Source organism: Aspergillus flavus, chromosome 5 (assembly GCF_009017415.1).
Source record: "Aspergillus flavus chromosome 5, complete sequence".
NCBI classification, from domain to species: Eukaryota; Fungi; Ascomycota; class Eurotiomycetes; order Eurotiales; family Aspergillaceae; genus Aspergillus; species Aspergillus flavus.
In genome coordinates this window covers 4,475,122-4,501,653 of record NC_092408.1, presented here as the reverse complement: position 1 = coordinate 4,501,653, position 26,532 = coordinate 4,475,122, and the positions used below count along the sequence as shown (strand labels likewise).

Genomic DNA, 26,532 nt, shown 5'->3' with positions numbered 1-26,532 from the left:
GTCGTGTATAAGTCGAATGTACATAAAATATAGGGTCTGTTTTGAGACAAGCTCTACAGATCCACAATATGGTCGTTTTGCTGGCGTCGGGTAAGGATCTATGTAAGATTTCATATTTTGAGCCATGTGCCTATGTAGGGCAGCGAAGTGTGAGGTATAGGCTGCGAGGAAGTGCTTTAAAAAAATTCCCTAATCTTATATGCGAGTACAATAGCCTCGATGACTGCGTTCTCTCACTATCAACCTCACCGCGAGCATCTACCACCACACTTCAGGCATTTCTTACTACCGAACCAGTATAAACGTTATAATTCCAATGCCTACAATTATCCTTGATTTCCAACCCACCTTGGCCACTCATGATAGACTGCCCTCCACGCGCTACGGAGAACTTCTGAACACCCACGCCCATACTGATGTTCGATGTGACAATCCCCGCCGGTACCTCAATGGACACTGGTGGGTTGGAACCACTCGTGACGGTCAGTGTAGCTGGTTTTGTCAGCATAGTAGCTACAAAGACACTGTCATGGAGCATGTTGACACCGTTCGGTTGCGGTAGGGGATCGTTGGTGCAAGCCACGTTCTTCGGCGTCGGGCGGTACCAATATACAAGTTCGTCCTGTTCTATGATCGGGGCCATTGCGCCAGACTTGTAGGCCTTTATATACGGCTTGTAAAGGTTCCTCCAGGCATCGTGTGGCATTCCCGCTGCCCATTGGGAGGAGCCGTCGTCACTATGATTGGCGGAGTATGGTCCGATGTAATGCGATTCACCATAGTCTAACATACGTTAGCCACGGAGATACTCTTCTGTAGGGGCGATTTACCATTCCATGAGATAATCTCAATCAGGTTTGGCTGTAACTGAAGCATCTGTTCCCAACGAAGAGTAGGAAGACTCTCACAGATGAACACCCAGTTTTTGGAGTTGAAGTGAGTTGCAAACCACGGTGATACCGCTATGCAATGTTAACCTTATACGCGTGAAGAGGTTGAGAGACAAACGAGCCATATATGTGCGTCCAGCCAGAGCTTTAACGAACCTCTCATCCCAGACAGTGGTCATCGGTCCGGGTATGATGCTGTTTCCCCCATCGGTAGGCCATGCATACCAGGAGAAGGCGCCGTCAATGGCCCGAGAAGCACCGCTCGTCGCCTCTGCTGGGTCCTGAAGGTTAGGCAGAGCCCAGATAGGATGTGACGTTCCTTGCTTTACCGGGCCCCAGTTGAAGCTGTCTCCAACAAATGTACTTACGATCGCAGCTCCGTTATACTGCATCTGCGCGGGATGGGCGGCGTATTCTCTCATGTAAGCAGTGATTTTCTCGGTATCTCCGTTACTCCAGTAGGCAAAGCCAAAAGAGATGAAGACTTTGAAGTTGACCTGCTTGGCCGCCTGGTAAGCTAGAGCTAGCTGAGTCGGTGTGTAGCTGTCTATACTGGCGCAGTTAAGGGCAAATGCATCGATGCCGATTGCTTGAGCTGCGGTCATGTCGGCGATCCAGTCGGATAGCTGATAGGGCTTTACGATGCCAACCTGTACTCAGTCAGAAATGGTTTATGGGGGAGGGTCCCATCGCACCAACCATGAAGTGAGCAAAGACATACTTGCTTTGCTGTTGACGAGGATCCAGCTCAGTGGAGCTGGGAAGACCCCAGACCTTTGTCAGCAGGGCCGCAATGACATATAGAGCTTTCCAAATCATATTGAAGTACTTCTTTCGCTTCGGACAGCTTGAAGACGCTCTCACTATATAGTTTCCTAGCTTTCTGTCACACCTTATATAGATTGAACCCGCACACACCGTCCTCATTCAACCGTCCCAGCCCGTCTTCCATGTTAACAAAGCCAAAGTAAAACACTGACTCTCACACTGTTCTGTAAGTGATCGACACACGCTGACTCTCTCCTGCGTTGTACCCTCACTCCAAATGTAACCCGATTTCCACACGTTGAGTCTTCTGATATCCTTGAAAAGGGGCTTGTCCTATATTGGATAAAAGCGGCCATTTTAACTTCCATAACCAATTCTTTAATCTACCCTTTCAGGACTCCTGCTTCACGCGATAATGTTCAATGGGGAATGTCCCACTGCCACGGCATGCCTGGAGAGTTACACGGCAGGTCATTGCTCATGACCTTGACTCGGTCATATGCAATGCAGTGCTTCCTCTGTGTCAGTAGAGCATCGAGATGCCGCAGGGACATTAAGCTAAACTACCAAAGAAGACGAAAGAACGATATATGGGTTGATCAGCAGGTTGAAATAACCCCGCATCGCAGAAAGCATCCGCACGCTTGGGTAGTACGTTGTCAAGCCACAAAGCCTTTTTAATCTTAATGGTTGCAGTCCTGGTGTGACACCGACGGCTTATCCCATCGACTACTTGAGTTGACTACCGCCATATTACCGCTCGGCTCACTCCTTGGCTGCCCAGTTCGATTGCACAGTTACTCGTTGGTCTGTCTTTTTATCGAGACATTTGGTGTAGAATAATACTATGTACGAAGAGTGGACGAGAACACAAGATCAAAGAACAAACCAAAAGTAAAACAAAGAGGAAGCCATTTATAAGTTCAAATCGGCGTCAATAGGCGGACAATCCAAGTCGGTTCGTGGTCGCTGCATAACGTTCTCGACATGTATCGCTCGCTCGGACCGACTGTCCTTTCAATCTGTCCTTCTTGTTTCTTCCCCCGCTTCTTTTCGATCCCCATGCGCCTGATGATCTTGAGGCGCGTCCTCCTGTGGCACTTGGGAAAGCCAGAACTTGCTAATCACTCCACCTAAGAACGTTCTGTCAACCCACTTGATGACGGCATATAACACTAAGCTCCAGCTCCACAGGTATACCCCCATCATGCACGCGACCAAGAATATGGGTCCCAAGATCACGAATGATAGGATAGCCCACAGCAGCACGGCTACTGCTGCAAACACAAATGTGCCGGCCAAGAACACAAAGAAAGGCACACCACAGCAGATGAGCTGACAGACCAGGAATGACGTAGCGTAAGGCCTTCGCAACGCCGCTTCAAAGAGTGCCGCTTGGCGTGGAGGAGGAAAGATCCAAGCCAGCAGCCATTTCACGGTGGATTCGAACCAGTCCATGGTGTTTGGGATGATATCTCGGAACCATGCGGTCATCGGTGCATACCACGGACCGGACGACGTGTCCTGTGCAGCGGCATTGTCGTGCGTCTTTTCTCCTGGAAACTCGCCCGGGGTTGTCAGATTCGTCGGCTGGGTGACGGTCGTACCGAGATGTTTCGTGTGTCGTTGCGCCGTCGGCAAGGCGCTGTCCGTGAGCGTGCTCGTTGTTTGATCCGTGGCGCCCTCCAGGACGCCGGACGCTGATTTCAGGGACATTGTCTATTTGCTTGTGCCCAGCTATATTCTGCTGAGGTTGATCTATCGTAAGTGGATGTTCCATGGAACTGAATTTATGGAAGTATATATAATATGATATTATGATATATCTGTCCTAGCCCTATGATGTCACATTGCTGTCATCGTGCGCCTGAGGCTGGCTAACCCAATAATCCAAGTTGCCTGAGGAAATAATCATATCACCTGCGGATAAATCAGGCTCATACAATCCTGATGACTTTCTACTACTGTGTGCAGTCCTCATTGTTGAGTGTGGTGTACTACATGAAGCGATATCGTTCACAGTCGCTAGGGTGAGGAACAATATATATACTTGTGTGTCCCTTCCCGGGGTTAGTTGTAATCTGAACTCGATTCCTAGTGGCTGGAGCTTCATTTCATCTTGCGGACTGTCGCTATCCAGGTGTACATTATATAACAGGGTTATAGGGATTTCAGCTTATATATTCTCTTGGTGCTCTGTATGGAGCTTATTCCACTAAAAAAACGTGATGTTTTGACCCCTCTCCCAGCCTAAAATGTCAGGCCCACTGGCCGGCCGGATCATCCTACTAATCGGCCCAATCAGGGCTACAGCTGGAATCCCCACCCAACATATTTTCGAACGGAATGAGACGGAACAATTTCCGCTATTTGAACTATGTATACAGAGTAGTTGATATGGTCACCGTATTCAGTAGGTGTATAAGAATGGGGTTTTTCGACAACAGATACAAGTGACTCGGTTGAGTTCACTTTGAGTGGTATATTATATAATCGTAAAACGTACTGCCTGGCTCTAAATTCAAATTTCCTGGAGCAAAACCACGAATACACGGACGCCAAAAATCAGCTCCTAGAGATGAGCACAAAGTCCAGTGGTCAGGACCTGAGGAGTCTCCAGCTTATGGTCCCCAATTGGGACATCCACCCTCTCTCCTTGAACACCACTAAATCCGCAGATCGCTCCACCAGGGTTGTAGATATGCGAAACTGTCTTCTTGGTTTCTAATTGGGAGTCAGCTTGATTCTTTGGTTGATTGAAAGGTGGAGATCAGCATACCAACTTGATGGGAGGTCATATCCGTTGGGAAGGTCTGGGACCATTTTTCACCATCGGGGGTGTAGAAGGTGATGGAGACCGAGGAGATCTGACGCTTCTCGGAAGGGGCAGCACTAGCGAACGCCACAAGGGAAGGGAGAATGACGGTAAAGATCGAGAGCTGCATGGTGATGGATTTGTGACAGATCTTGATATGTATAATCGAGTACCGAACAGCTTGGAGGATTGGTGGAGTGTTGCTTGAGATTAGAAGTCTGTGTGTTTGATTTCTGGTCATAGACAGGTTTGGCACACAGCTTTTATATCCATCCTGTGGGAATGACCCTGGGAGGTCACATTCCTAAGAATACGAGTGAAGGCTAAGCTCATCCCTGCGAGGATTTTGTGATGCTGCTTAGATAGACGTAACAGTAATATCATGAACATCCGAAGGCATCCCGTATCCATAGAGGCCATGAGGAGGGAGCGGCCAACTGCATCACCACTATCTCCGATGAAAGATGAGGTAAATCATGGTTGATGGGTGTATTTCACGAGGATTCGCTAAAAGTACAAGGCATCGCCACGGCGGGATGTGGAGACGCCCAAGAATAGAAGATATGATCGTCGAACACAAACCAATCGAATTTGGCCTCGTGTTGGTTAAGGCGTCCGATCAATGCGCACAAGAGTAGACGTTTCGTACTTTGTTACTCAGCCACACTGGGAGGTTCATCCACTACGTCTGATCAATAGAAGGTGACATTGTAACAGCTCTAATGTGTGTGGACACTCAATTTGTGACCTCGATCGCCAATCCTTAAATCAATTAAACTAAATATAGCCTTGGATCTAAAAATACCCTCTCATTCATTTCCTACTCTTGAATAGACATACCGCGGCACCGATAGAAGGGCAAGGGAATATATCCAATAGCAATGATGTACAGCACATAAAATTGTATCCGTGTCAGGGATGAGTATGATATTCGACAAACAAATCCACGGTAGTTACGGGAACAATGACCACCGACCGATGGCTTTCATGCAACTTTACGGGCCTCGGCACATTCCAATTCAATAAATAAAAGGAATGAGAATATAACTTCCTGAGGGAGGGAGTATACGTGGGCGTTCACCAGTTTGAAGCATTGGCACAGCTGCATAATTTTATGCTCCTGATTCAGATCGTCGCTATTAGGCCGCCTGGGGGCATTGGCCCTTCGTATTTAGTCGCCCTACAAGGGCTGAAGCATCGCAGGAGGCCTCAAAATACATTTGCTCTACCACTCAGGCTGTGTTTCTACGGTGTTGGGCTCTTAGGGCCGGGACATCCAGGGCGCCTAATAGCCCTAAGTCCTCCTTGGCATTATGGCGAAGTCCAATTCAAGCTACATCGGCAAATCCACAGTGAACGCTTGTAACCTTCTGTTCCTACGCTTGTTAGCTGTCAAGCTCTTGTATACAAAACGTAAAATCATCAAGGGTCGCGAAGAATCTATAAATACAGACACAATCACCGGGATATATGCTCTTCATCCGCATCAAACCTCAATAAACACTACGATCTACTTCTCCTCTCAGACACCTCTACAATTCCACCATTCACAATGAAGTTCTCTATTGTTGCTCTCGTCCTGGCTGCCACCTCGGCCATTGCTACCCCCATCGTCACCAAACGCGATGGCACATTCGTGATCAGCGGGCTCAAGGCGCGCGAGTCTCTCTCCAACACCATGAGCTTCAAGCTCCTTGACGGCGGTGCCTCCATTGACTGCAACCTGATCTGGTGAGTTTACCTTTTATCACACGAGATGCATTGCGGATTACTGACCAGCGCCTGATATACATAGGAGCGCGAAAGAACCAGAAGAGAATGCCCGCTGCAACGACGGCAAGCATCTTATCCAGTTCCCCGATGGTTTCGACTTCAAAAAGTTTACCCTGGCCATTGAGCGCATCGAGCCCAACCCTATCGGTGGCCGGGCTTACCTCGATGCTACCGATGGGAAGTGGAACTGCGTCGACAACCCGGAGGACCACGTCTACACGGACTGCACGTACGACGGTGACTACACTATTCAGCTTTGAGCGATCCACGAAGAAGCGCTGGGGGTCGAAATCGAATGTAGCGAGGATGTAATTCTGACTTTGTGGCATGGGTGGAGAGGGGGATGGAAAGATCTTACTACTTAATACTTGTGATTCGTTGATTTGATTCGCTAGAATACAATTAATTCATGTTATTGACAACCAATTGTCCGGGACACATCAAGATATAACGGAGAATGAAACTGCCGTAATGTGGTGGTATTGCCATGTTGCTATGCCGATCTTCTATAAAGGCTTCTTGACCTCACCACCGGTTATTCCCAACCATTGCCGAGGACCCGAGGGTGGGGTTATTCATACATGCATGGATCGAGCACCTCCACGATTGTATCTTAGATGTTCCAGACAGAGTTGCTTTTTGTATAATCCTATCTAGACTGTAATCATGGTAACCCGAACAGAGCGTTTAGCGACCTGGGCCTCCGGACTCCAGTATGATGATATCCCGCAGGATGTGATCCAGCGGACCAAAGACCTCTTCCTGGACTGGTTCGGCTGCACTATTGCTGGTCGCCACCATCCGGCTGTAAAGGCCATTGCGATCTTTGTACAGCAGATGGGTCCCACGTCGGGGAAAAGTGAGTTGGTAGATCACGAGCTGGGTTTCAGCACCAGCCCTGCCTTTGCAGCATTGGTGAATGCAGCGTCGTCGCACGTTGTGGAGCAGGATGACTTGCACAATCGGAGTATCATGCATCCGGCGACGGTTATCTTCCCTGCTGCTTTGGCCGTGGCTCAGGATCTGGGTGCGAATGGCAGAGACTTCATTACGGCCTGCGTGGTTGGGTACGAGGTAGGATGTCGGGTGGGCGAATTCCTTGGGAAGAGTCACTATGCAGTATGTACAGCTTTAGCCCTTTACGATGGACCAACATGTTGACCTACTCCGAACAGCGTTTCCATTCTACTGCAACTGGTGGGGTCATTGGTGTGGCCGCTGCAACTGCCCGTCTTTTGGGCCTCGACTCCGCAGCCATGCTATCGTCAATCGGAACAGCAGGGACCCAGGCGGCGGGCTTATGGCAATTTCTCTTGGACGCCACGCATTCAAAGCAAGTTCACACGGGCAAGGCCTGCTTCGATGGAATATTCGCCGCGTACGCCGCGAAGTCCGGGTTATTGGGGCCTAAGGACGTTCTGGAAGGGCCTAAGGGTATGGGTGTCGCACTTGTCCCCGATACTCCCATCCCCAGCGCAATTGACACAGATCTTGGACTTGATTGGGCAGTGTTGGGAAGTAGTTTCAAATGGCACGCATCATGTCGCCATACCCATCCAAGTGTTGACGCATTGCTGCAAATTATCTCCACGTATGGGATCAAATTCGAAGACATTGACTCAGTCGTAACGAGAACATACCAAGCAGCATTGGACGTTCTCGGACTCAGTGGACGGGGTGAAACGATTCATCAGAGCAAATTCAATATGGGATTCGTTCTCGCTGTAACGGCCCAGAAGGGACAGGCGTTGATAACGGATTTCACAGAGGAAGCGCTACAGGATGCATCCTTGAGGGAGTTCCAGGATCGTGTTAAGATGGAATTGGATGAGGAGATAAATGCGGCGTTCCCGCAAAAGTGGCAGGGCAAGGTAATTGTAACTTGCAAGTCCGGTGAAAGGTATGAGCAGTTTGTGGAATATTTGAAAGGAGATCCCCAGAGTCCATTGACGAGGTATGTCCAGTTGAATGTCCCAATGAGGCCGGATAATTACAGTCAAGCTGACCGGATGGTGCCCTAGGACGGAGATTGAAACTAAAGTTAAGGCCCTGGCCCAGTATGGTCAAGTGAAAGACACGGACCGGATCCAGCAAATTATCGCCAGGGCATGGGACCTCGAGAATCAAGACAGCCTCAGGGAATTCTGGCTCTAGTATGGAGACTGTGAAAGTGCTGTACATAATGGAGAGCATCGTGTGTATGCTTGACTATTGGCAATATGAATTCATCCCATTGCTGATTCAGCTCTACTGCTAGGCCATCTCTGCCTATGGCCATAGATTCAGCTGTAATCCTTGGCGAGAAGACAATTTTGTTCAGTACGCAATGACATGGTGGTGAAATTGTGCGACTTTGATAGTTGATCTACCTGAAAGTGCGCTTCTATGACGGCCAACACCAGATCTACTGACAACGCTTCTTTCTATAGTGATAACGCTCCACCTCAACGATACATGGCAGGCTCCTTTACTTCTCAATTGCACTCCACAGAGTTCGGCTGGCATCTGGTCGTTGTAGACTTACCATTGACCTGCTAAACCTGGTCAAACAGCTAAACCCGTCAAGAGTTGCCTTGCAGCATTCTTTCGTCAAAGGGCGAAAGCCTTTCGAGAAACTTAGTCGCAACTTCGTATTCCCTTTCTAGAACTCGACGATGTTGATCGGATCGAACCTGCAGGCTCAAATGCAAGTTCCGTGGCCTGATGTTGAAACCATTCGTATAGTCTAAGGTGTCATACGTTTGTCCGGGGATGGGTCGAATATCGAAGCACCACAGTAGCCGACTCAGCGTAATAAGTAGAGTATTAGTCGCAAGATCTGCGCCAGGGCAGATGCGGCGCCCCCAACCGAATGAGCTATGACCAAGCTTGCTTGGATGTCCGGAACCTTTTTCTTGTTCAGCTGATGCTGTGTATTCCTTCGGGAGATAAGGCAGTAGATGCGGATCCATGTCTAGAAATCGAAGAGGGTTGAACTGGTCCGGATTGGGATAATACTTAGGATTCATATTGATCGCCCACGAATTTCCCAACATGACCGTTCCCTGCGGAATATAGTATCCGCGATAATAATCGTCTTCGGAACAGGCATGCGGTGTTCCACCCAATACAGCCACAGGACGCCAGCGCAGGACTTCCTTGCTAAATGCGCGTAGATAGGGGAGGCTTGGTATATCCTCAAACGTAGGTAATCGATCACGTCCTACCACCGAGTCTAACTCAAGCTGTGCTACTTCCATGGTTCTCGGGTTTGTCACAATCGCTAGCATGGCCGAGCATAAAGTGGAAGACGTGGTGTCGGATCCAGCACCAAAAAGGGAAGCAGGAATGTAGCTAAAATCTCGCTCGCTGAGCGGAAATGCTGTTGGGTCCGAATCTCTAGTCTCGAGCAGCTGTTTGGTCAAACTGTTGAAAAGGGGCTCTGCTCCCGGGGACTCTTTCGCGGACTCCACATCCTGTTGAACTACTCGAACAAGTGTCATATTTGCCTCAGCCTCAAGACGACCCCGGCGTTTGATCTCCGCCTTCCATGGCGCAATCCAATCCGGTAGATGCTTCAATACAGGGAAGGACTCCACGAGGTATGCTCCTGGGACATTCAAACTAGACGCATATTGCATGAAATCAAGTCGCTGTTTAATCACCGGCGACTGAGCGCTATCCACACGGTGCCCATAGGAGACGGCAAAGACAATAGAGGATGCGAGCCGGTCGAACAGTGGTTCCCATTCATGTGCACTTTCCAATAGTTGATAGCATAGCCGACTCGATTCAGCCTCCTGTAGTGGTTTGTAGTTGTCCAGCGCCCGTGGCGTTAGGGCAGAATGCAAGAGCCGCCGGCGAATGAGCCATTCCTTGCCATACGGTTGAACCAGAATGCTGGCCATATCCCAGTAGATTTCACCCATTGTGACGAACCGCGGGCGTGTGCTGTATTTTGTCGAGCGTTTTTCGAGGAGCTCGGAGGCGATTGATGGGTCAGATATCACCACCGTAGGCCTACGGCCCAGCCAGATGGTATATATTGGGCCATATACGTTGGACCACTCCTCAAACTTTATCCAAGGGTGCTTTGAAGGGATTTGGAATTTGTTTCCAATTAGTGGAATTGGAGGGGGACCTGGAGGCAGGCACTTCCACATGTATACATCGTGCAAAACTATGGCAAGAAGGATAAAAATGATGCAGCAACTCAACCCCAAGGCTGGGTTCGAGGGGAGCGAGTGGATATAATCCATGATGCGATCTGATGGTGTACGACTGAGAAAGTAATGAGCGCCGAATTTGTTATAGAGCACTAGCCTAGGCTTTACTTACAACCCCCAGAGGACCAGGTCATAATTTATCCCAGTGCTGCGGGGTTTTGAAGTATTCTAATTGCCGACGTGAACGAGCCAAGTGGCGGTGATGCATGTGGGGGGAAGCTCATACTGTGCTTGCCATACTCCCTCACATTGATATGATCACGTAAGAAGTCTCAAAGAACAAAAATAGCTTAATCTAAATTATAGCTGCCATACTATAAGGAGGGCTTGATAGGGCTTGGGTACTTGACAAATGCGAGAGGCCCTGTAGTAGCCAGGACCCCACTGGCTTTTCCGGTGATTCCTGGGTCCTCCCCAATATAATTAGCCGGATATCCAAAGTCAAACGGCTTGATGCTCTCAAGGTATTCAATCTGGGCTTCAGTGAGGCGGATTTCCAACGCTTTGATGTTGTCTTTTAGATGCTCAATCTTTCGCCCGCCGATGATGGGAAAGACGTAGGGCGCTTTTGATAACACATAGGCCAGTGCGATAGTCGTCACAGATTCCACCCCATGCTCAGCCGCGACTTTCTCGAGTGCCTCGCTCATTCTCGCTTCGTCCTCACTCTGGGTCGCAGGGCCGATCGCGCGGAGGCCTTCGCCTGTGACTTTGCGGGCTTCCAGCTGCTTCTTCGATTGGAACTTCCCGCCACCTATTGAGTCCCACGGTGCAATTGCCATACCGAAGTGCCTTACCATCGGGAGAATATCCTTCTCCAGATCACGGCGGAGCACGTTCCATCGCCCCTGGTAAATACTAAACGGCGTCTTTCCATTTGCCTTGGCGTAGTAGTTTGCCGCAGATACCACCCAGGCTGGAGTATTAGACACTCCTAGATAGAGCACTTTGCCTTGTTGGACGAGGATATGGAGACTATCCATCACCTCCTCAATCGAGGTGGTTTGGTCCCACCAGTGAACGTAGAGGATATCGATCCAGTCTGTTTGTAGTTTCTGAAGCGAGTCTCGAACCGACATGTGTAAGCTTCTCCGTGAATTGCCCGAATAATTAACATAAGAGGCTTTTCCAAGCTCGTAGTCTCTGTAGGCCGTGGTGTATTTGGTCGCAATAACCATGTTATCACGATTGCCACGAGCCTTCATCCATTCACCAATCCATCGCTCCGATTGCTCGTCTTGGTAGTTGTTCGAGGTGTCAATACAGTTCCCTCCTGCCTCGACGTATGCATCTAGAAGTTCGAAAGCCTTTGAATTCGGCATGCTACCCATGAAGCTAGACCATGACTCTCCAATTGACATCCCCCCTAACTGTAGCGGGGAGACTCGGATACTAGCGGACGCAGAAAGAGGCCGTAGGCGCCCAAGAGGTGTTGCAGGCTCAGGTGCACGCTGAAGAAATGACATTTTGATAATCCTGGCAATCAAGCATTGAACGACGATTTGTTGCAAAGTCTTGTTGTTGCGTCCAACTTTTATACCTCCGGGGCCAACGGGAGGATGATATTCCCTTCATCTCCAATAACTGATATTTAACTAACGCTCAGGACCTACAGTATGCACTCTATTCGTCTCAGTTCGAGAGACGATCAACTGACGGAAATCTCCGGTGAGAAGGAGTTTCAACCCACATTCCCCACATCATGATGTGGCGTTGTTTAGTTATTCCCCCACATGGTCCTCACCCATGATTTCTGGGCAAAAGGCCAAGTTGGATACGCTCACGGCAATCAGTCCCAGCAGCAGATGCCGGACCAATAATATTGTCCCGGTAAAAGAGCGTGGAAGATCGGTGGTCTACGTCAACTACTAGGGTGACGTGCGAAGTGGTCGAAGCGGCACAGCACACATCATGCTCAACCTTATCCTGAATAACCCTCTTAGTTAACTATAGTATGGGCTTCAGACGTATGTAATATGGGTTCTGACTGACTAGTGAGTTGTCTGCCAATATAGGTGCTCAATATTTATGCGCGAACAGACTAATAGTATCTCAGTCGATTGTTCCTCCTTCTGCTCCTGAGCAAGGGCTCGACTGTGCAGTATCCTGATAGATCTCCTCTGCTAAGCTACCTTGTGATCAACTTCACACTATTCTTTTCAGCTGTGTCGAATCGTAACACGCCTATCCATTGTACGTTTTAAGTTAAATTCTGTATGCGGGGTGGACTTGAGTCTACAACTAATTAGAGATGCGCCAATAGAGATTTCCATGCGGGGCTTCCCCGCATTTCAATCCGGGGTAAAATCAGACTCTTGTCAATGGCAGTTCAAGTTCTGGGAGGCTGGTCGCTCGTCCGTCCGAATTCCAGTACCGTTTGCCCAGACTCTCACTGTCAACATTCTGGTGAGGAAAGCCTGTGCCCAAGGACATGAAATCCATACGAAGGGTGAAGCCACGGAGCGTTCCGTGTCCCTTGTGCCCCAAGTCGTTCACTCGCACGGAACACCTACAGAGACATCTTGGATCTCGTATGCGGGCAACAGAATGAATATATCGCATGATTCCTCTGCTGACAGGATTTAGATGGCGTAGGGAAGGCAGTGACTTGTCCCGAGTGTGGAAAGGAGTTCATGCGCAAGTAAGTAGGTACTGAACAGCACAACGCAGAGCTTCGAACAACTAACGAGGCTCTACTTGGAGGGATGTGATGAAACGCCACCTTACAAAATGCCAACTCAAATCCCGGACAATGCCATTGTCAGAAACAGGAGTTGCCACAAATAGTCACACTCCACCTGAAGAACAACATATAATCGCAAATACAGATAGCATGGAAACTCCACATCAGGGTACTGTGAATGAGATCAACAGTCTACCGACCAAGAAATACAGTCTGAGGTCTGGTGGCAGCCACCAACATTCAATTGAAGAGGACGATACGGAAGAAACGGAAACCAGTGGCCCATGCCTTCTTCCTGACAGTTCCCTAGCTGAGCTCCGATGGAGTGATAGGCATTTTGAAGACATACAATTGCTCCTCGACCCAATCCTTTTTGACAAAGTCGAGCACAATCATGCTCTTCAATTGCCCTCTGCTGTTGGTGTTCCATGCATCGATATTGATCCTGCTGATACATTCAGTTTTCTTGCTCGAATTTCGAGCAAGGAGAGCGCGTCGCTGCAGACCCGATATGACTGCAGCTCATTGCTTAAGAGAGGATGGGAAGGGCAGGGAATGTCAGGTGACAGTATAGAGAAGCAAGGAGTACTACCATTTCCAGTCCCTGCATCTTCTCTCACTGATACGTGGCCTAGTGGTAGGTGTTTCTTCTTTTTTGTTAATTTTATGATTATTACCACAGCCAATACACCCCGTGGTTCTTGGCCTGGCGTATCTGATAATCTTGCAGCTGTGATCTGCGACCCCTGGTATCACGGATGGTTATCCTCCGCGCAGGTCCCACAGTCCTTACGACCAGCATATGAAATCATCCATCAAATCAGAACCCTTTCGCAAAATTCCACGATTATGCATACATGGTCACAACAGGTCGAGGGAGATTGTATTCGGTTCTTTAGTCCTAGTAACCTTCAGAGATTTATCAGTATTTACTGGACAGCCTGGCATCCTCATTACCCCGTTATTCACAAGCCAACGTTTTCCATTACAAGTGCTCCAGCGCACCTCACAGCAGCCATGGCAGTTATGGGGGCATGTTTCTCACAGAATGCAAATGATAACCACAATGTCAAGCTGTGGCTCAATAGTGTGGAGGAGATGGTCTTCAGCAACAGATATTTTGGGGACCTTATGCTGCAGGACCCGGCCACCGTTAACATACGGGACATCGTACAGCTCCTGCAGGCCGCATATTGTGTTTGTACTTTTCAGATCAGCGAAGGAAGTCACATTAGTCGGCGGAGGATTCGTCGTCAGCGGTTTAGTATGGTTGTTTCAGTAAGCAGCTGCTTGGGTTCATGCTATTTCAATCGCTAATTTGGACTAGTTGGCAAGAGACTTGAACCTGTTCAGCATTAAACACAAGGATCTTGACAACGTACGGGGAGGTGACTTCTGTTGGGAGACCTTTATTGCGACGGAGGAATGTATTCGGTAGGTGCAAGTAAGCAATGCCCTGCTCGTACATTTGCTAACGTCATCCCCAGAACTATGCTTTTCATATACATCCATGACACTGGATTTGCCATCTTCAGTAATTACCCACCCCGCACGAGGATCCAAGAAATGTCATTGGGGATGGCGTGTCCGGAGGCTTGTTTTCAAGCACAGACTGCAACGGAGTGCCTCAGTGCGATTAGAACGTGGACAGCACATCCTCTATGGGGGTGTAGAAGGACTCTGCGTGATATCGTTAAAGTCATGTTCTGTAAAGATATCAATCTCGATGTACGAGCTTACATCTCCCACTTGGGAATACTGAACCTTTGGATTGTGTGTTCCGGTAAGAACAGCACTCTTGCCTGTGGCTAGTATATGGCCCATATAGCCTCCCAGAAGCCCTTTGACTCGGTACCCCTCCACATATCTGAGCGGCTACTGACCGTGATCTGTGCAGCACTTTGCGCCGAGGCTTTCCAAATTAATTCTCTCATCAGTGTTGACACACAGCTCCAACCTATGCGCACAGCGATCCACAACTGGAAGTTAGCCTGGAATCAGCGATTCGCGATCCAGGATAGTTTTGGCTTACCCAAGGAGGAGGATACTATGTTTGTGGGTATTGAAGATCATTGGCGACGGTTGGGGTTTTTTCAGAACGCTTCCGAGTATTGGTTATTGCTCAATATCCTCATCCGACGAATTGACGAACGCCAGCGGAACCGGGATGATCTATCGGTTCAATCTGATGTTGAACTCACCAGTTCGGTCATTGACAGGCCATATACGCCTTCGAGATGTGACTCACCCACAATGGAGGATCTGAACAATCTCATATCGGAACATCATCGTCAATTCAAGCCGTACGCATGACCGCGGCATATTATTATATACAAATAAAGCCCTATAGTTCTCGGATCCTAAAGATAGTTAAGTCCCTTCATCATATAATATATTCCAAAAGAGTATAGATTGATAGCATGTACAAGTTAAACAAGTACAGGCAGAAGCCGGCCCAAATCATAGAACATCTGAATAGTGTGTGGATGAGCTCAGGCGGGGATTTTGCCTCTCTCAGATAGGGGCTTCCGACTGAGCTTTTGTCATCCTATAGATATGACGTAAAAGTATGTACCCTTGAGGAATAATCGAATACGATGTGGTTGTTACTCGGCTATAGCGCATGTCCTTGTCCGCCACATTTCTATTACCCCACAACCCCATGGAGTGACCTTAGTGAGATACCACACTGCCTCGGCAGCTACGCGTACTTGAACAAATGCATGGCATGCTATAATCGATGTTTTGTTCTTAGAAGTTGTTTCATGTCTCTAATAAGATTTGTCTGGCGCCGTCGTGGGTAACAGTTTTCATCTTCTACTATCTTCTGGCGATATCAAAGAACCACACGCATCGATAAGATGGGCACCACCACCAAGCCCTCTCCCCCACTGTCCGACAAATCGCGCATTCATGTTGTAATTGTTGGAGCTGGTAAAGCCCCTTACTCCTGGTCATCTTTCTAAGTTCACTAAAACCGCTAAACTAGGGTTCGCGGGTCTGGGTACTGCGATAGAATGCCATCGCCAGGGCCTCTCTGTTGCGGTTTATGAGCGATTTCCTGAATTGAAACCACTGGGTGATATACTATCATTCGGGAGTAATGGAGGTCGGATCTTTGCACGATGGGGCCCAGTGGTCGACCGCATACTTCCTGTGAGCATCAATCTCCAGGACTACGGGTTTCGCATTCATAAGTACACGGGAGAGCATGTCCACACACAAGATTCCATGCCCTTTAATCGACAGGCCCCCACAATTAATGGACATCGGGGAGAGCTACACCAGATCCTTTTCAACTATGCTCGGGACGATCTGAAAATTCCCATTCATCTCGGTTGCGAGGTGACAGGGTACTTCGAGAGCACCACTGGGGCAGGAATCCAGCTCGTATCCGGAGAAAAGGTGCATACAGACTATGATATACACAACAGCATCAACTAACAGGCGGTAGATCTATGGAGATGTTGTCATTGGCTCAGATGGTGTCCGCTCCCAAGCTCGAGCCTTGGTTCTAGGTCGTGAGACAAAGCTGGAATCTAGTGGTTATGCTATCTTTCGCGCTTGGTCTGTCGCCTTCCTGCCATCGGGCTAAATGATGCTGACTGGCTGCAAGGTTCTCGAACGAGGATATCCTCGCTGACCCTCTGACAAGGCATCTATGTGAGAATGGAGATACATTCAATGGCTGGATCGGCCCAGATGTACATCTACTGGTCTCATCCTTGAAAGGGGGCAAGGATGTCTGTTGGGTACTAACGCATAAGGTGGGTCACAGTAACCCCGACGATCCCAATTTATGTGACGGTCAAACATAAAATACTGATAAATGTCTCTCATTGCAGGATACATCTGCTATCAGCGATCGCTGGTCCTTTCCGGGCAAACTTGCGGATGTCTATAAGGTCCTAGAAGGTTGGGACCCAATCTGCAAGCGCATCGTTTCAAAAACCCCCGAATCGTCCCTGGTCGATTGGAAGCTCATCTGGCAAGATCCTTTGCCTACCTGGGTTAGCAAACAGGGACGCATTGCTCTTGCTGGAGACTCCGCTCATGCATTCCTTCCAACATCCGCCCAGGGAGCAACTCAGGCGCTAGAGGATGGCGTCACAATCGCTATTTGTCTGAGTCGGGCTGGAAAGTCCAGGATTCCAGACGCTCTACGGGCTTTTGAAACAATTCGGTGAGACCTATCCACATTCACACATGAGCCACCTCTGATTTGGTAATGCAGGTATGAGCGTGTACGGAAAGTACAGGAAACAGGTAAAACAACTCGGGATAAATGGCACAATGCGAGGTGGGATAATGTAAAACGCGATCCCAAGGCTATCGAACTGCCACGAGAGGACTGGATCTTGAATCATGACGCAGAGGAGTATGCGAACAAAATGTGTGAGGAGATATTCGGTGCCAGCTCCAACGGAAGGGGAAGGGGAGAAAGCAGACTCTGAGATGGTTCTTGGGGTACGGATTATCATAGCCCTATGTATCATGTAGAAGTGAGCGCTACTTCTTATGCCAAATATAAGTCCTCTCTCTGTGTCGTTTCGTAATGCTTTATGTTGTAGATTAGCACTAACCATACGATGTCGCTAATACACAATCTTTTAATTATATTGGCCAAGAGCCTTGCTACAGGCGTATCCCAAGCTGCTGCGACAACTCCAGCTGCATGACTACGAATCTACGTGACCGTGTCCAACTCGGAGTAGCTTACCAGAGCGAAGCCAGGATGCAACACCAACTCACCTTCATCATTGTCTCAGACGTGCAGAATCCGAATGTAATCCGTAGACCATCGCACTGACCGACAATAAAAGTGGGGGATCGGTTAAAGTGTTCCCCACAAAGATCTCCGTGCCCAGGCGTGTGGGGGAAGATTTCTTCTTGTAGCTTCAGTGACAGCCGAGCAAACTAGTGCAGATGACGTTTCAGTTCTAATAGTCAGGTTTGGTGGAGTGTCCTCCAGATACAGTTCTGATGCTTTTCAGCCCGAGAACTCCACTCAAATGTCTCGGCGACCAGACTATATGAACCTTACTCCACCAGCTGGTTTTGTGCATTCGGTTCTAAGCACATTAACACAACCCTCTGAGCTTTGCACCCCGCGAATACTCGGGGCCAAGGACTGTCATCATGGCGTTTGGGATGTTAGAGTGCCCAGACGGCGAATCACCTCCTGGAACAGGTGCATACTCTTCCTTGACTTGCCACTCTTTTGCTCTTTGCTAATAATAACAGTGATTCTGAGCAACCAGGCATTGGTCGGAAATAATAGCGATACTGCCCCTTCCTCGGCGAAGGCCCACCATGAACGCCATGGCATTGTCTTGGTATGATCCCACGAGATTCCTCCTTTTATACTCGAAGTCTGACACCGGGAGCCAGGTTCCCCAACCTTCAGATTCTCCGAATGATCCGTTAAATGTAAGTTGGGTGAGGGTTGGTTGTCCATCTACACACAAGCGTACTAACCTCAATCAACCGTTTAGTGGCCACAATGGTAATGGATAACTCCCTTCACCTTATACTGGAACTAGATATTAATGCTTGGGCATCTTCTTACAGGAGAAAAGATTTTATATTACTCAATGTCAGTCTCCTATCCGCGATTGTGGGGGCATATGGGCCTATGTTGGGGCCAGGGTTTGTTGAGATCTCGGAGGAGCTTGACGTTAGCGTGAATGAGATCTCACAAGCTACTTCCTACCTGGTTTTGGCAATCGGAATTGCTCTCCTTTTCAGCAACCCACTGGCCAAGTGTTATGGAAAGCGCCCCGTGTATTTAGTATCGGGGATATTGCTCTTTGCATCAAGTATTGGGGGTGCGCTGACACATAACTATGGCTCGTTCCTTGCTTGTCGGCTGGTTGGGGGTTTAGGAATGGGGCCATTCGAGGTTAGTCCACGTCCCTAGGACTTTATCTGTGCATTTGAGGGTATTCAGGAAGTGTCACGCATACCTGCTCACTACCTCTAGGTTCTTGTGCAATGTACTATAGGGGACATGTATTTTGTGCACGAACGTGCTTCACGCATTGCTTTTTGGAACCTCTTCCTGGTCAGCGGCATCTCAGCAGGGCCGATTGTCAGTGCATATATCATCCAGTATTCTGGCTATCGCTGGGCCTTTGGCGTATGCGCTATCTTCTATGGGGTCCTCACTCTAGCTCTGTTTTTTCTTGCCCCGGAAACTTCATATATCCGGGTACCTAACACTTCTCACTCCTCCACTGAGGCCTCAAGTATCGACCAACCGGACGCAAAGGCCGTACCAGGCGAAGACGTCGCTCAGCCGCGCTCTGAAACAATAGATGATATTGAAAAAGAGCCCCAAGCTCACAACGACCAACAGCAGGCAAACCACCCGCCGATAATCACAGAGCGAAAAGATTCTTATTGGAGGTCTCTCCGAGTGTACACGGGGAGATACTCTACTGCCTCAGTCGTGAAGGTTATCAGCCGTCCGTTTATCTTGTAAGCCCCTGGAATGTTGAGACCTCTACTATCAACTAAGTGAAATAGGTTTCTCTATCCTGGAATTCTTTGGGCATTCCTAACCTGGGGTACAACGATCACGTTCACCATTGCTTTCAGTTATGTCAACGGAGTGATTTTCAACGAGCCTCCATATAACTTTACTACTTCGCAGATTGGTCTGATCAATATTTCGCCATTAGTCCTGAGCGTCGTGTCCGAGATCATCTCGGGCCCTCTGTGCGATAAGATTTGTTTGTACTTGACGAAGAGAAACAATGGGTATTACGAGCCGGAATTTAGGCTGGTCCTAATGGTCGTGGGCTTCGTCCTGGGTGTGGCTGGGTTTTACGGTTTTGGGGCCACCGTGCACTACAAGACACACTGGACCGGGCCCGTCATCACATACGGGCTGGTCAATGCTTCCCTTGCATTTTGTTCGACGTGTGTCTTCGGATACATCATCGACGCCTACACGGCTCTGGGTGAGGAGGCCTTCGTGGCCGTCAACTCTCGAAACTTCCTCAGTTTTGGAATCCTTTACGTTATTAATGAATGGCTTGAAGAAGACGGGACCCTTAAAGTGTTTGTCGTCCTTGGTAGCCTTTTTATCTTTACCAGCCTTCTCACGATACCGATTTGGTAAGTCGAGCCTCCAGAAGTGCCCTTTCAGTGCTAACACGCTCGAATATCTAGGATCTTTGGGAAGAGGTGTAGGGGTAGAATTGACAAGATTGTCTGGTTGAAGAACTACATGCGGGATTCTTGATACCCCTGAATGTTCTTTTCGTAGTTTCAACACCTTTCTATGTCGCCAGTTGATGTTGTTTTGCCTCTCGTTGTCTCACTGTGGTCGTCCACAAATCAACTCCATTGCCCGTAGCCTGAGATGTTACTTCTGGTACCTAAGTACTCAACATATATAACCAACCATGGTCATTACAATTTCAGATATTGTGCTGGTGCTATGTCATTTGAGAGTGAAGCTCCACGATGAGTTGTAATCTGCAAGGAAGAAATTCTATCAAGGAGTGAAGAACACACAACTAGTCAGTAAAAGGTAAGTCGAAACAAGGACCGGTACTTTGTCGGCTAGTTTGGGCCTTGTCGACCCTGGACATCTCTCGCCAAAGCTGTCCCGTCAGTGCTTCTTGATCGGCAATACCTGCAGCAGTACTACGCCGTCGAGCGCGATCTTGCTGCTGTTGACTCTCCGTAAGCGTCGAGTCTGGTGTCGAGGGCGACGGAGATTCCTCCAGCATCTGTTGCTGTTGTTGTTCTGATAGCGCCGCGGCAACGCGTTCCTTCCACGTCTTCTCTTCTGTCTCCTTCGCAATGACGGCATAGTGCGCCCGCCGGTATACACCGATAGAGCTTAATGTTAGTCCGATCACTTCATACGCGAATAGAACTGGCAACGCGTAATCGAGTTGCGGGTTGCAGCCATCGGACCAGATATCCACCAGCACCTGGAAGATGCTGTGTGCTGGTAACGCATACCCCCACTGATAGAATCCTGGGGCCAGTTCAAATGGGAGGAGTATCGATGTGACATTTAAGACTACCCACGAGATAAGCGCCATCGGCACGACTGGTGGTGGGAGCCAGACCGTGAAGACATCGAGGACGAGAAAGTTGGAGTGGGCAAACAGCCACAAGGCCATCCAGGTCAAGGCGAACTGTCCACCGTTGACATGCCACCCATGACGAAACGCCCAGATGGCGCCAGTCGTACATAGTGATCCAGACAGCGTGTATAGCCCCGATATGAGCTGGCGGACGGTGGCAATCCGAGGCGCTGCGATGGAGACATAGAGCTGAAATTGCTGATATAAGCCATTGATGTAACCCAAGTAGAAGAATTCCTGAATCAGAATCAAAATAATAACCAAGGTATTGTAGACCAATCGGGAGCCTTGAGTGGTGGGCTGGATGTTAATTGAGGCCAACGTCCAGGGGTTGGTAAGCGCCGCGATGGCAGCGGGATCGGTGCTATTCAGATCGCCGAGCGCCTGCATGCCATTTATTTTGAAGTAGGCGACTCGCGCAGCTTCCGACAGTGTTTGCATATTGGTCGAAATGGCGGAATCCACCACGGTGGAGTAACGCGCTTCATTCCAGACTAGAGTGAGAACGTCACTGTTGTTATACGAGGCTGCCGCGGAACCTCCTCCGAATGCGGCAGCCAAGCGAATCGAGGCATCCGCCGACGTGTATAACCCGCCCCAATAGTCAATATTACAGACGGCAGATCTCACGGTGCTCGGCTGAGAATATGCCGACACCGACTGTTCGCTCAACGTGGGGAACCCGGGGCCCTTTAGCTGCTCATACGCGGTGCGAATCGCGCTTCCCACAGCTCCTCCATCGTAATCGACATAAACGATGTGTAGGTTATGAATATGCGTGGTCTGCTGGAAAAGGGAGCCGAACAAGTAACAGAAGAGACCGAGAAAGAGGAGCTGCAGTACTATGAAGTTGAGACCTGCTGCCTTGAGCAATCCCCATCGACGCCGGCGGACAGCAGGGTCATGGATGCTGGGGTGTGGTTGATGTCGCGCTTTGGGGTAGAAATGCATCGGAGATGGTGAAGCCAGAGGGAGTCTTACAAAGTAGATTGGGATGAATGCTACGCGCAAGGGGCTTTCACGTAATAAGTCCAATGCGGTCTGGGCCCGTTCTTCCAGCGTGGTATATCCTACTCTGGAACCCACGACTTATATATCTCTGAAGCGTGAGGGTTTCGGTTGAGGCCGATCGCCGCGTCTCAATCACATCCTCACGTGACGCGGGATACGAGAGGATTTCCTGTGTTTATATGACATGGAGACAATCTCCGTTACAGGATCGTCCTGGTTGGACCATGCGAAAGGTTCTATAGATCTGCTAAGCTTCTCGTCAGCATGAGATAATTCTTATCTGGACGATCGTCGTTCCCGATCCACTGGTCGGTCAGGTGACTCTGCGTCTGGCTGAGTCAGCGGTGGGTGCCCGGACTTGACTTCCTGTAGATTCAGGCACTCCCCACTACTTCCCCGTTCTCAAAGAAACGTCGGCGCCAACAATGAAGATGCGCCTCACACACGTCCTGATTTGCGCATCGGACACAACCTTGACAACTGACACTTCACTGTTGCACATGTGATGTCCTTGTTGACCGGCTCTGCGGATGTGCGCTCGGAGGTAACGTCGACCTTCTCTTTAAAGACAGCAGCTCCACTGAGTCTACTCCAAGTCTCCAAATTATTTCTCCGAATCCCTGCACTAAGATTAGACCATGATGAATAGGCCTCAGTCCCCTCCGCCCTCGCCGGACCTAACAATGATCTTCTCCTTCCCATCGCAAGTCCCGGAATACAAAGTCCTCGTGAGGATGAACGGGAGCCATTCCTCCACGAGCTCAACCCCACGCAGCCGAATGTTGTCGCAAGAATACTCGAGCGTCTAACCGACAGATGGCTGCAGACACGGCAATTCATCACGTCGGAGGAAGGGATCGGGGTCTTGAAATGTGGTCTGGCATACCTCCTCGGCTCCCTGGCCACGTTCATCCCAATGATTGCGGCATTGCTAGGTCCTCAGGAAGGAAAGCATATCGTCGCCACCATCACGGTCTATTTCCACCCTGCGAGGTCAAAAGGGAGCATGTATAAAGCCCTGATATGCGCCGCCCTCGCATTTCTCTACGCCGCATTCATCTCGCTCACCAGCATGTACGTTACCATATACTTCCACCAGCGGCGCATGATCGAACTGGGCCATGCCCTGGTTTTGATCGTTTTTGTCGGCCTTGGGTTCGGGTTTCTTGCGTGGACAAAACAGAAGATGAGCGACCCACTAGTCAATGTGGCCTGCTCACTCGCATCGCTTGCACTGATTGTTGTTCTCACCAAAGAAGGGGCTATTCAGCGGGGCAGTGTCTCACTCGCAAAAGTGTCGCAGGTCCTGAAGATGCTCCTCATGGGGATTGGTGCGGTGATGACCGTGTCGTTTCTGGTCTTCCCGGTCTCCGCGCAGAAGAAACTTCGTTCGAATCTGGCTGTTGCCACCAGGTCAATGGCGATCATGCAGTCAACAATCACGGAGGGGTTCCTTCGAAGGACACAGGACGATTTCCAGGGGTTCGACTATACCGGTGCGTCTACGCGTCTGAAGAAGGCCCACGGGGAGCTAGACAAGCTGTTATATGAGACGAAGCTTGAGCAGTACGTAGCAGGCTGGGAGAGAGCACACTTTCATGAGGAAAGGCTTGTTCAGTGGGCACATGGCATCGTGCATACTACGGGCGCTTTACACAGCTCGGCACTTTTAGCTTTTGAGACGCTCAAGCGACCCAAGTTCGCCGACCATCCTCTTGATGGTCCAAATGCGGATGCCTCCATGGCTACTCGGTACGAAGAACGAAGTGCGATATTTGCCGCTGATGTTCCCATACTTGAAGCGGTGGACCTGGGGATGTTGGAAACGAATGCGTCTGGCAACGGTCAACCCGTCTCAGGACAGTTGGATCGAGTTAGCGACGGGCTGGTCCCGGAGAGCTCACTAGTCACGGAGCTTTTTGATTCCTTTGTTGACCGACTAGGTCCATCTATGGTACTTGGCCCTTGTCTACCGAGATTTATACTTAGAGATTTCTTTCCTTACTAACCTATAACAGCGGTCGTTAACTCTCACGTTAATGAATATATCCGCGGAAATCTCTTTGGGACTATCGTTGGACAACAGAGTCGCTATGAGCCCCGGCTCCCCTGCCATCCTAACCCAAGCCATCGAAGAATATCGCGAGGCCCAGAAGGAAGCATTCGGCCGGCTTTACCGAGAGAAGTGCGATATGTCGATTGATATATTCGAAAAGGAAGCGTACTTCAAAGAGGTAGCCGCCATCTGTGCGCATTTCAGCTACTCGTTACTGAAGTACGGGGAACAGTTGGGAGAGTTGCTGACAATTCTCACGGCCTTCCAAGTTGCAACCGCTGGGTACCACAGAAAGAAGTCATGGAGTTGGATAAAGTTCTGGCGGCGAGACCCTTCTAGGAGCCAGTATCTGGACCGTTCGAATGCTCGTGAGTACCATAACTCGGGCCTAGATTGACTACGCATATTTACCAATACGAACCAGGACTAGATCCCCGACCTTCCCTGACTGAAATAGCTCCAGGCTATCACACGGAGCTGCCCGGAGCGTCCAGCTTTGAAAGACCTTCCCGACTACAACCATTCAGAGATACGATCAGCCGTCATATCTGGAGAACATTGAACTTTTTCCGAAAAGACGAAACCATATTTGCCTTCAAGGTTGGTGTTGGCGCGGCCCTCTTTGCCTTGCCTTCATTTCTTTCTTTCACACGGCCTATGTACCTTTACTGGAAGGGGGAATGGGGCCTGGTCTCGTACATGTTAGTCTGTTCGATGACCATCGGTGCGTCGAACACTACTGGGTATGCTAGATTCCTGGGGACGTGTATTGGAGCACTTTGTTCTATCCTCGTCTGGTCGATCGCGGGCAGCAATGCCTTTGGGCTGGCATTTCTCGGGTTCGTCATGGCCATATGTACCTTCTACATCAGTCTGCTTAAAGGCCAGGGCCCGCTGGGTCGATTTATCATGTTGACTTACAATCTTTCCGTGCTCTATTCTTTCTCGCTATCCCAGAGTAGCGCTGACGAGGATCCTGACGAGAGAAGCGGTAACAATCCGGATATAACGAAAATTACCCTTCACCGAGTTGCGGCGGTGCTCTTGGGCTGTATTTGGGGGATTATTGTCACGCGGGGCGTTTGGCCGATTCGTGCACGCAAGAAGCTCAAGAGTACGTTGAAGCTGGTTTGGCTCCGGCTAGGTCGCATTTGGGAATCAGATCCTTTGGCGAGGCGCATTACGAACCCGGGCGTTGCTGCTTTGTATATGACGCCGGAGGACCGACGCAAAATGCAGAGTCTGCTATCAGATCTAGAGAGTCTTCGGGTTGCAGCCCGCTACGAAATCGAACTCAACGCCCCCTTTCCCGACACCGCATATGGCAAGATCATTCAACACACGCAATCCATCGTCGATGATCTCCATGCTCTAGATCTGCAGCTGCAAGGTATTCCTCCTTCAGAGCAGCAACTGTCGTTGCTACGATACACGTCTCGAGAGAGACAAAATTTAGCTGGGCAAATTAGCCATCTCTTAGGAGGTAAGTTCTCCCTATGGCCCAGTGGACGATGTAGTAGACGAGGCAGTATTGACACCGAATTTCAGCCATCGCTTCATCAATCGCGTATGCATGCCCGCCGAGCCATGTCGACCTTTCCAAAGCGAAGCATTCACGGGACCGGTTCCTAGCCACTATTTTCATGTATCGCAGTGGGAATGAAACCTCTTCATCGGCTCTGGAGGAGACATACAGCCTATTGTATACCTATGGTAGGTTCTCGCGCCGCCCACTTGCCATCGATCGTGTTGCTGACGTGGGCTCTAGTCCTTGTAATTGATCAGATCATTGGCAAGATGGCGGAGATTCTGGTCAATGTCCGCCGCTTGTCCACTGGCGTAGAGCAAGATGTAGTGAATTAGAGGCTTACCGTGTACATACCATACCATAGCTGTATCGAAATCAAGCAGTAGCCGGCAATTGATTGTTGGCGAATTCCCGATGATTCATTTCGGCAATCCTGGTCCCATGTTGATGGGCGTTCACTGAGTTCAGCTCTCCACCATCTCGATCTTTCTCCACTAACACCTTCACTCCAATCAAAGCAACCTAGCGACTTGAGATCTCAGCTGTAAGTTCAGCCACATTCTCAGCTGAACCCGCTGATTAGGCCTAGAAAATCCCTCTCATCCCGCTCCCTCATCCATCCTTCCTCCCACAATCGATATAGCAACTCACAAGTCCAAAATCCCCCATACTTCGAAAAGGTCGGTTCAAGTGAT

General features: G+C 49.5%; 11 protein-coding genes across 11 annotated transcripts; 5 read left to right on the top strand and 6 right to left on the bottom strand.

Moving 5' to 3' along the window:
- Positions 1-187: 187 nt before the first annotated feature.
- Positions 188-1,952, bottom strand: F9C07_1723739 (alpha-1,3-glucanase/mutanase). Its single transcript, XM_041293504.2, has 4 exons — positions 1,590-1,952; positions 1,009-1,540; positions 831-962; positions 188-783 (listed from the first exon to the last, which is right to left on the bottom strand). The coding sequence occupies exons 1-4, from the start codon at positions 1,815-1,817 to the stop codon at positions 272-274; spliced, it is 1,404 nt and encodes a 467-aa protein (XP_041148482.2). The 5' UTR covers positions 1,818-1,952; the 3' UTR covers positions 188-271.
- A 723-nt stretch (positions 1,953-2,675) lies between these two features.
- Positions 2,676-3,374, bottom strand: F9C07_9351 (uncharacterized protein; the record flags this gene model as incomplete). The annotated part of the gene is made up of 1 exon (XM_041286668.1): positions 2,676-3,374. One exon carries the CDS (start codon positions 3,372-3,374, stop codon positions 2,676-2,678), a length of 699 nt encoding a protein of 232 aa, XP_041148481.1.
- A 686-nt stretch (positions 3,375-4,060) lies between these two features.
- On the bottom strand, positions 4,061-4,749 carry F9C07_2285620 (uncharacterized protein). The gene is made up of 2 exons (XM_041293503.2): positions 4,438-4,749; positions 4,061-4,382 (listed from the first exon to the last, which is right to left on the bottom strand). Exons 1-2 carry the CDS (start codon positions 4,712-4,714, stop codon positions 4,231-4,233), a joined length of 429 nt encoding a protein of 142 aa, XP_041148480.2. The 5' UTR covers positions 4,715-4,749; the 3' UTR covers positions 4,061-4,230.
- A 1,095-nt stretch (positions 4,750-5,844) lies between these two features.
- On the top strand, positions 5,845-8,480 carry F9C07_2193508 (uncharacterized protein). Its single transcript, XM_071509398.1, has 7 exons — positions 5,845-6,204; positions 6,269-6,475; positions 6,501-6,554; positions 6,642-6,816; positions 6,904-7,365; positions 7,422-8,200; positions 8,268-8,480. Exons 1-7 carry the CDS (start codon positions 6,026-6,028, stop codon positions 8,398-8,400), a joined length of 1,989 nt encoding a protein of 662 aa, XP_071364716.1. The 5' UTR covers positions 5,845-6,025; the 3' UTR covers positions 8,401-8,480.
- On the bottom strand, positions 8,481-10,484 carry F9C07_2094956 (cytochrome protein; the record flags this gene model as incomplete). Its single annotated transcript, XM_041286671.2, has 1 exon — positions 8,481-10,484. One exon carries the CDS (start codon positions 10,482-10,484, stop codon positions 8,808-8,810), a length of 1,677 nt encoding a protein of 558 aa, XP_041148477.2. The 3' UTR covers positions 8,481-8,807.
- A 281-nt stretch (positions 10,485-10,765) lies between these two features.
- F9C07_9346 (putative aryl-alcohol dehydrogenase) lies at positions 10,766-11,917 on the bottom strand (the record flags this gene model as incomplete). The annotated part of the gene is made up of 1 exon (XM_041286667.1): positions 10,766-11,917. The coding sequence occupies one exon, from the start codon at positions 11,915-11,917 to the stop codon at positions 10,766-10,768; it is 1,152 nt and encodes a 383-aa protein (XP_041148476.1).
- Positions 11,918-13,203: 1,286 nt separating this feature from the next.
- Positions 13,204-15,621, top strand: F9C07_2260236 (uncharacterized protein; the record flags this gene model as incomplete). Its single annotated transcript, XM_071510147.1, has 5 exons — positions 13,204-13,771; positions 13,934-14,412; positions 14,462-14,568; positions 14,622-14,668; positions 15,032-15,621. 5 exons carry the CDS (start codon positions 13,204-13,206, stop codon positions 15,445-15,447), a joined length of 1,617 nt encoding a protein of 538 aa, XP_071364715.1. The 3' UTR covers positions 15,448-15,621.
- Positions 15,622-15,897: 276 nt separating this feature from the next.
- F9C07_1723652 (MAK1-like monooxygenase) lies at positions 15,898-17,831 on the top strand. Its single transcript, XM_071508343.1, has 6 exons — positions 15,898-16,068; positions 16,124-16,539; positions 16,589-16,701; positions 16,751-16,901; positions 16,980-17,317; positions 17,369-17,831. The coding sequence occupies exons 1-6, from the start codon at positions 15,996-15,998 to the stop codon at positions 17,586-17,588; spliced, it is 1,311 nt and encodes a 436-aa protein (XP_071364714.1). The 5' UTR covers positions 15,898-15,995; the 3' UTR covers positions 17,589-17,831.
- A 616-nt stretch (positions 17,832-18,447) lies between these two features.
- F9C07_2071445 (synaptic vesicle transporter) lies at positions 18,448-20,383 on the top strand (the record flags this gene model as incomplete). The annotated part of the gene is made up of 5 exons (XM_071508768.1): positions 18,448-18,604; positions 18,630-19,036; positions 19,118-19,614; positions 19,663-20,256; positions 20,311-20,383. The coding sequence occupies 5 exons, from the start codon at positions 18,448-18,450 to the stop codon at positions 20,381-20,383; spliced, it is 1,728 nt and encodes a 575-aa protein (XP_071364713.1).
- Positions 20,384-20,660: 277 nt separating this feature from the next.
- Positions 20,661-22,193, bottom strand: F9C07_9341 (uncharacterized protein; the record flags this gene model as incomplete). The annotated part of the gene is made up of 1 exon (XM_041286666.1): positions 20,661-22,193. The coding sequence occupies one exon, from the start codon at positions 22,191-22,193 to the stop codon at positions 20,661-20,663; it is 1,533 nt and encodes a 510-aa protein (XP_041148472.1).
- Positions 22,194-22,758: 565 nt separating this feature from the next.
- Positions 22,759-26,172, top strand: F9C07_9340 (Fusaric acid resistance protein-like-domain-containing protein; the record flags this gene model as incomplete). The annotated part of the gene is made up of 6 exons (XM_071511894.1): positions 22,759-22,797; positions 22,903-24,207; positions 24,272-24,677; positions 24,773-25,792; positions 25,858-26,022; positions 26,078-26,172. The coding sequence occupies 6 exons, from the start codon at positions 22,759-22,761 to the stop codon at positions 26,170-26,172; spliced, it is 3,030 nt and encodes a 1,009-aa protein (XP_071364712.1).
- Positions 26,173-26,532: the final 360 nt, after the last annotated feature.

Excerpts from the sequence above, each read along its gene's own strand:
- F9C07_2285620 (XM_041293503.2), bottom strand. The coding sequence starts at position 4,714 with ATGACCAGAAATCAAACACACAGACTTCTAATCTCAAGCAACACTCCA. Across the intron at positions 4,383-4,437 it reads TATGACCTCCCATCAAGTTG|AAACCAAGAAGACAGTTTCG; the intron begins GTATGCTGATCT and ends ACTCCCAATTAG.
- F9C07_2193508 (XM_071509398.1), top strand. The coding sequence starts at position 6,026 with ATGAAGTTCTCTATTGTTGCTCTCGTCCTGGCTGCCACCTCGGCCATT. Across the intron at positions 6,555-6,641 it reads AAATCGAATGTAGCGAGGAT|AATACAATTAATTCATGTTA; the intron begins GTAATTCTGACT and ends TTGATTCGCTAG. Across the intron at positions 7,366-7,421 it reads TTGGGAAGAGTCACTATGCA|CGTTTCCATTCTACTGCAAC; the intron begins GTATGTACAGCT and ends TACTCCGAACAG.
- F9C07_1723739 (XM_041293504.2), bottom strand. The coding sequence starts at position 1,817 with ATGAGGACGGTGTGTGCGGGTTCAATCTATATAAGGTGTGACAGAAAG. Across the intron at positions 1,541-1,589 it reads ATGTCTTTGCTCACTTCATG|GTTGGCATCGTAAAGCCCTA; the intron begins GTTGGTGCGATG and ends GACTGAGTACAG. Across the intron at positions 784-830 it reads TGAGATTATCTCATGGAATG|ACTATGGTGAATCGCATTAC; the intron begins GTAAATCGCCCC and ends AACGTATGTTAG.
- F9C07_1723652 (XM_071508343.1), top strand. The coding sequence starts at position 15,996 with ATGGGCACCACCACCAAGCCCTCTCCCCCACTGTCCGACAAATCGCGC. Across the intron at positions 16,069-16,123 it reads TGTTGTAATTGTTGGAGCTG|GGTTCGCGGGTCTGGGTACT; the intron begins GTAAAGCCCCTT and ends CCGCTAAACTAG. Across the intron at positions 17,318-17,368 it reads CGGGCTTTTGAAACAATTCG|GTATGAGCGTGTACGGAAAG; the intron begins GTGAGACCTATC and ends TTGGTAATGCAG.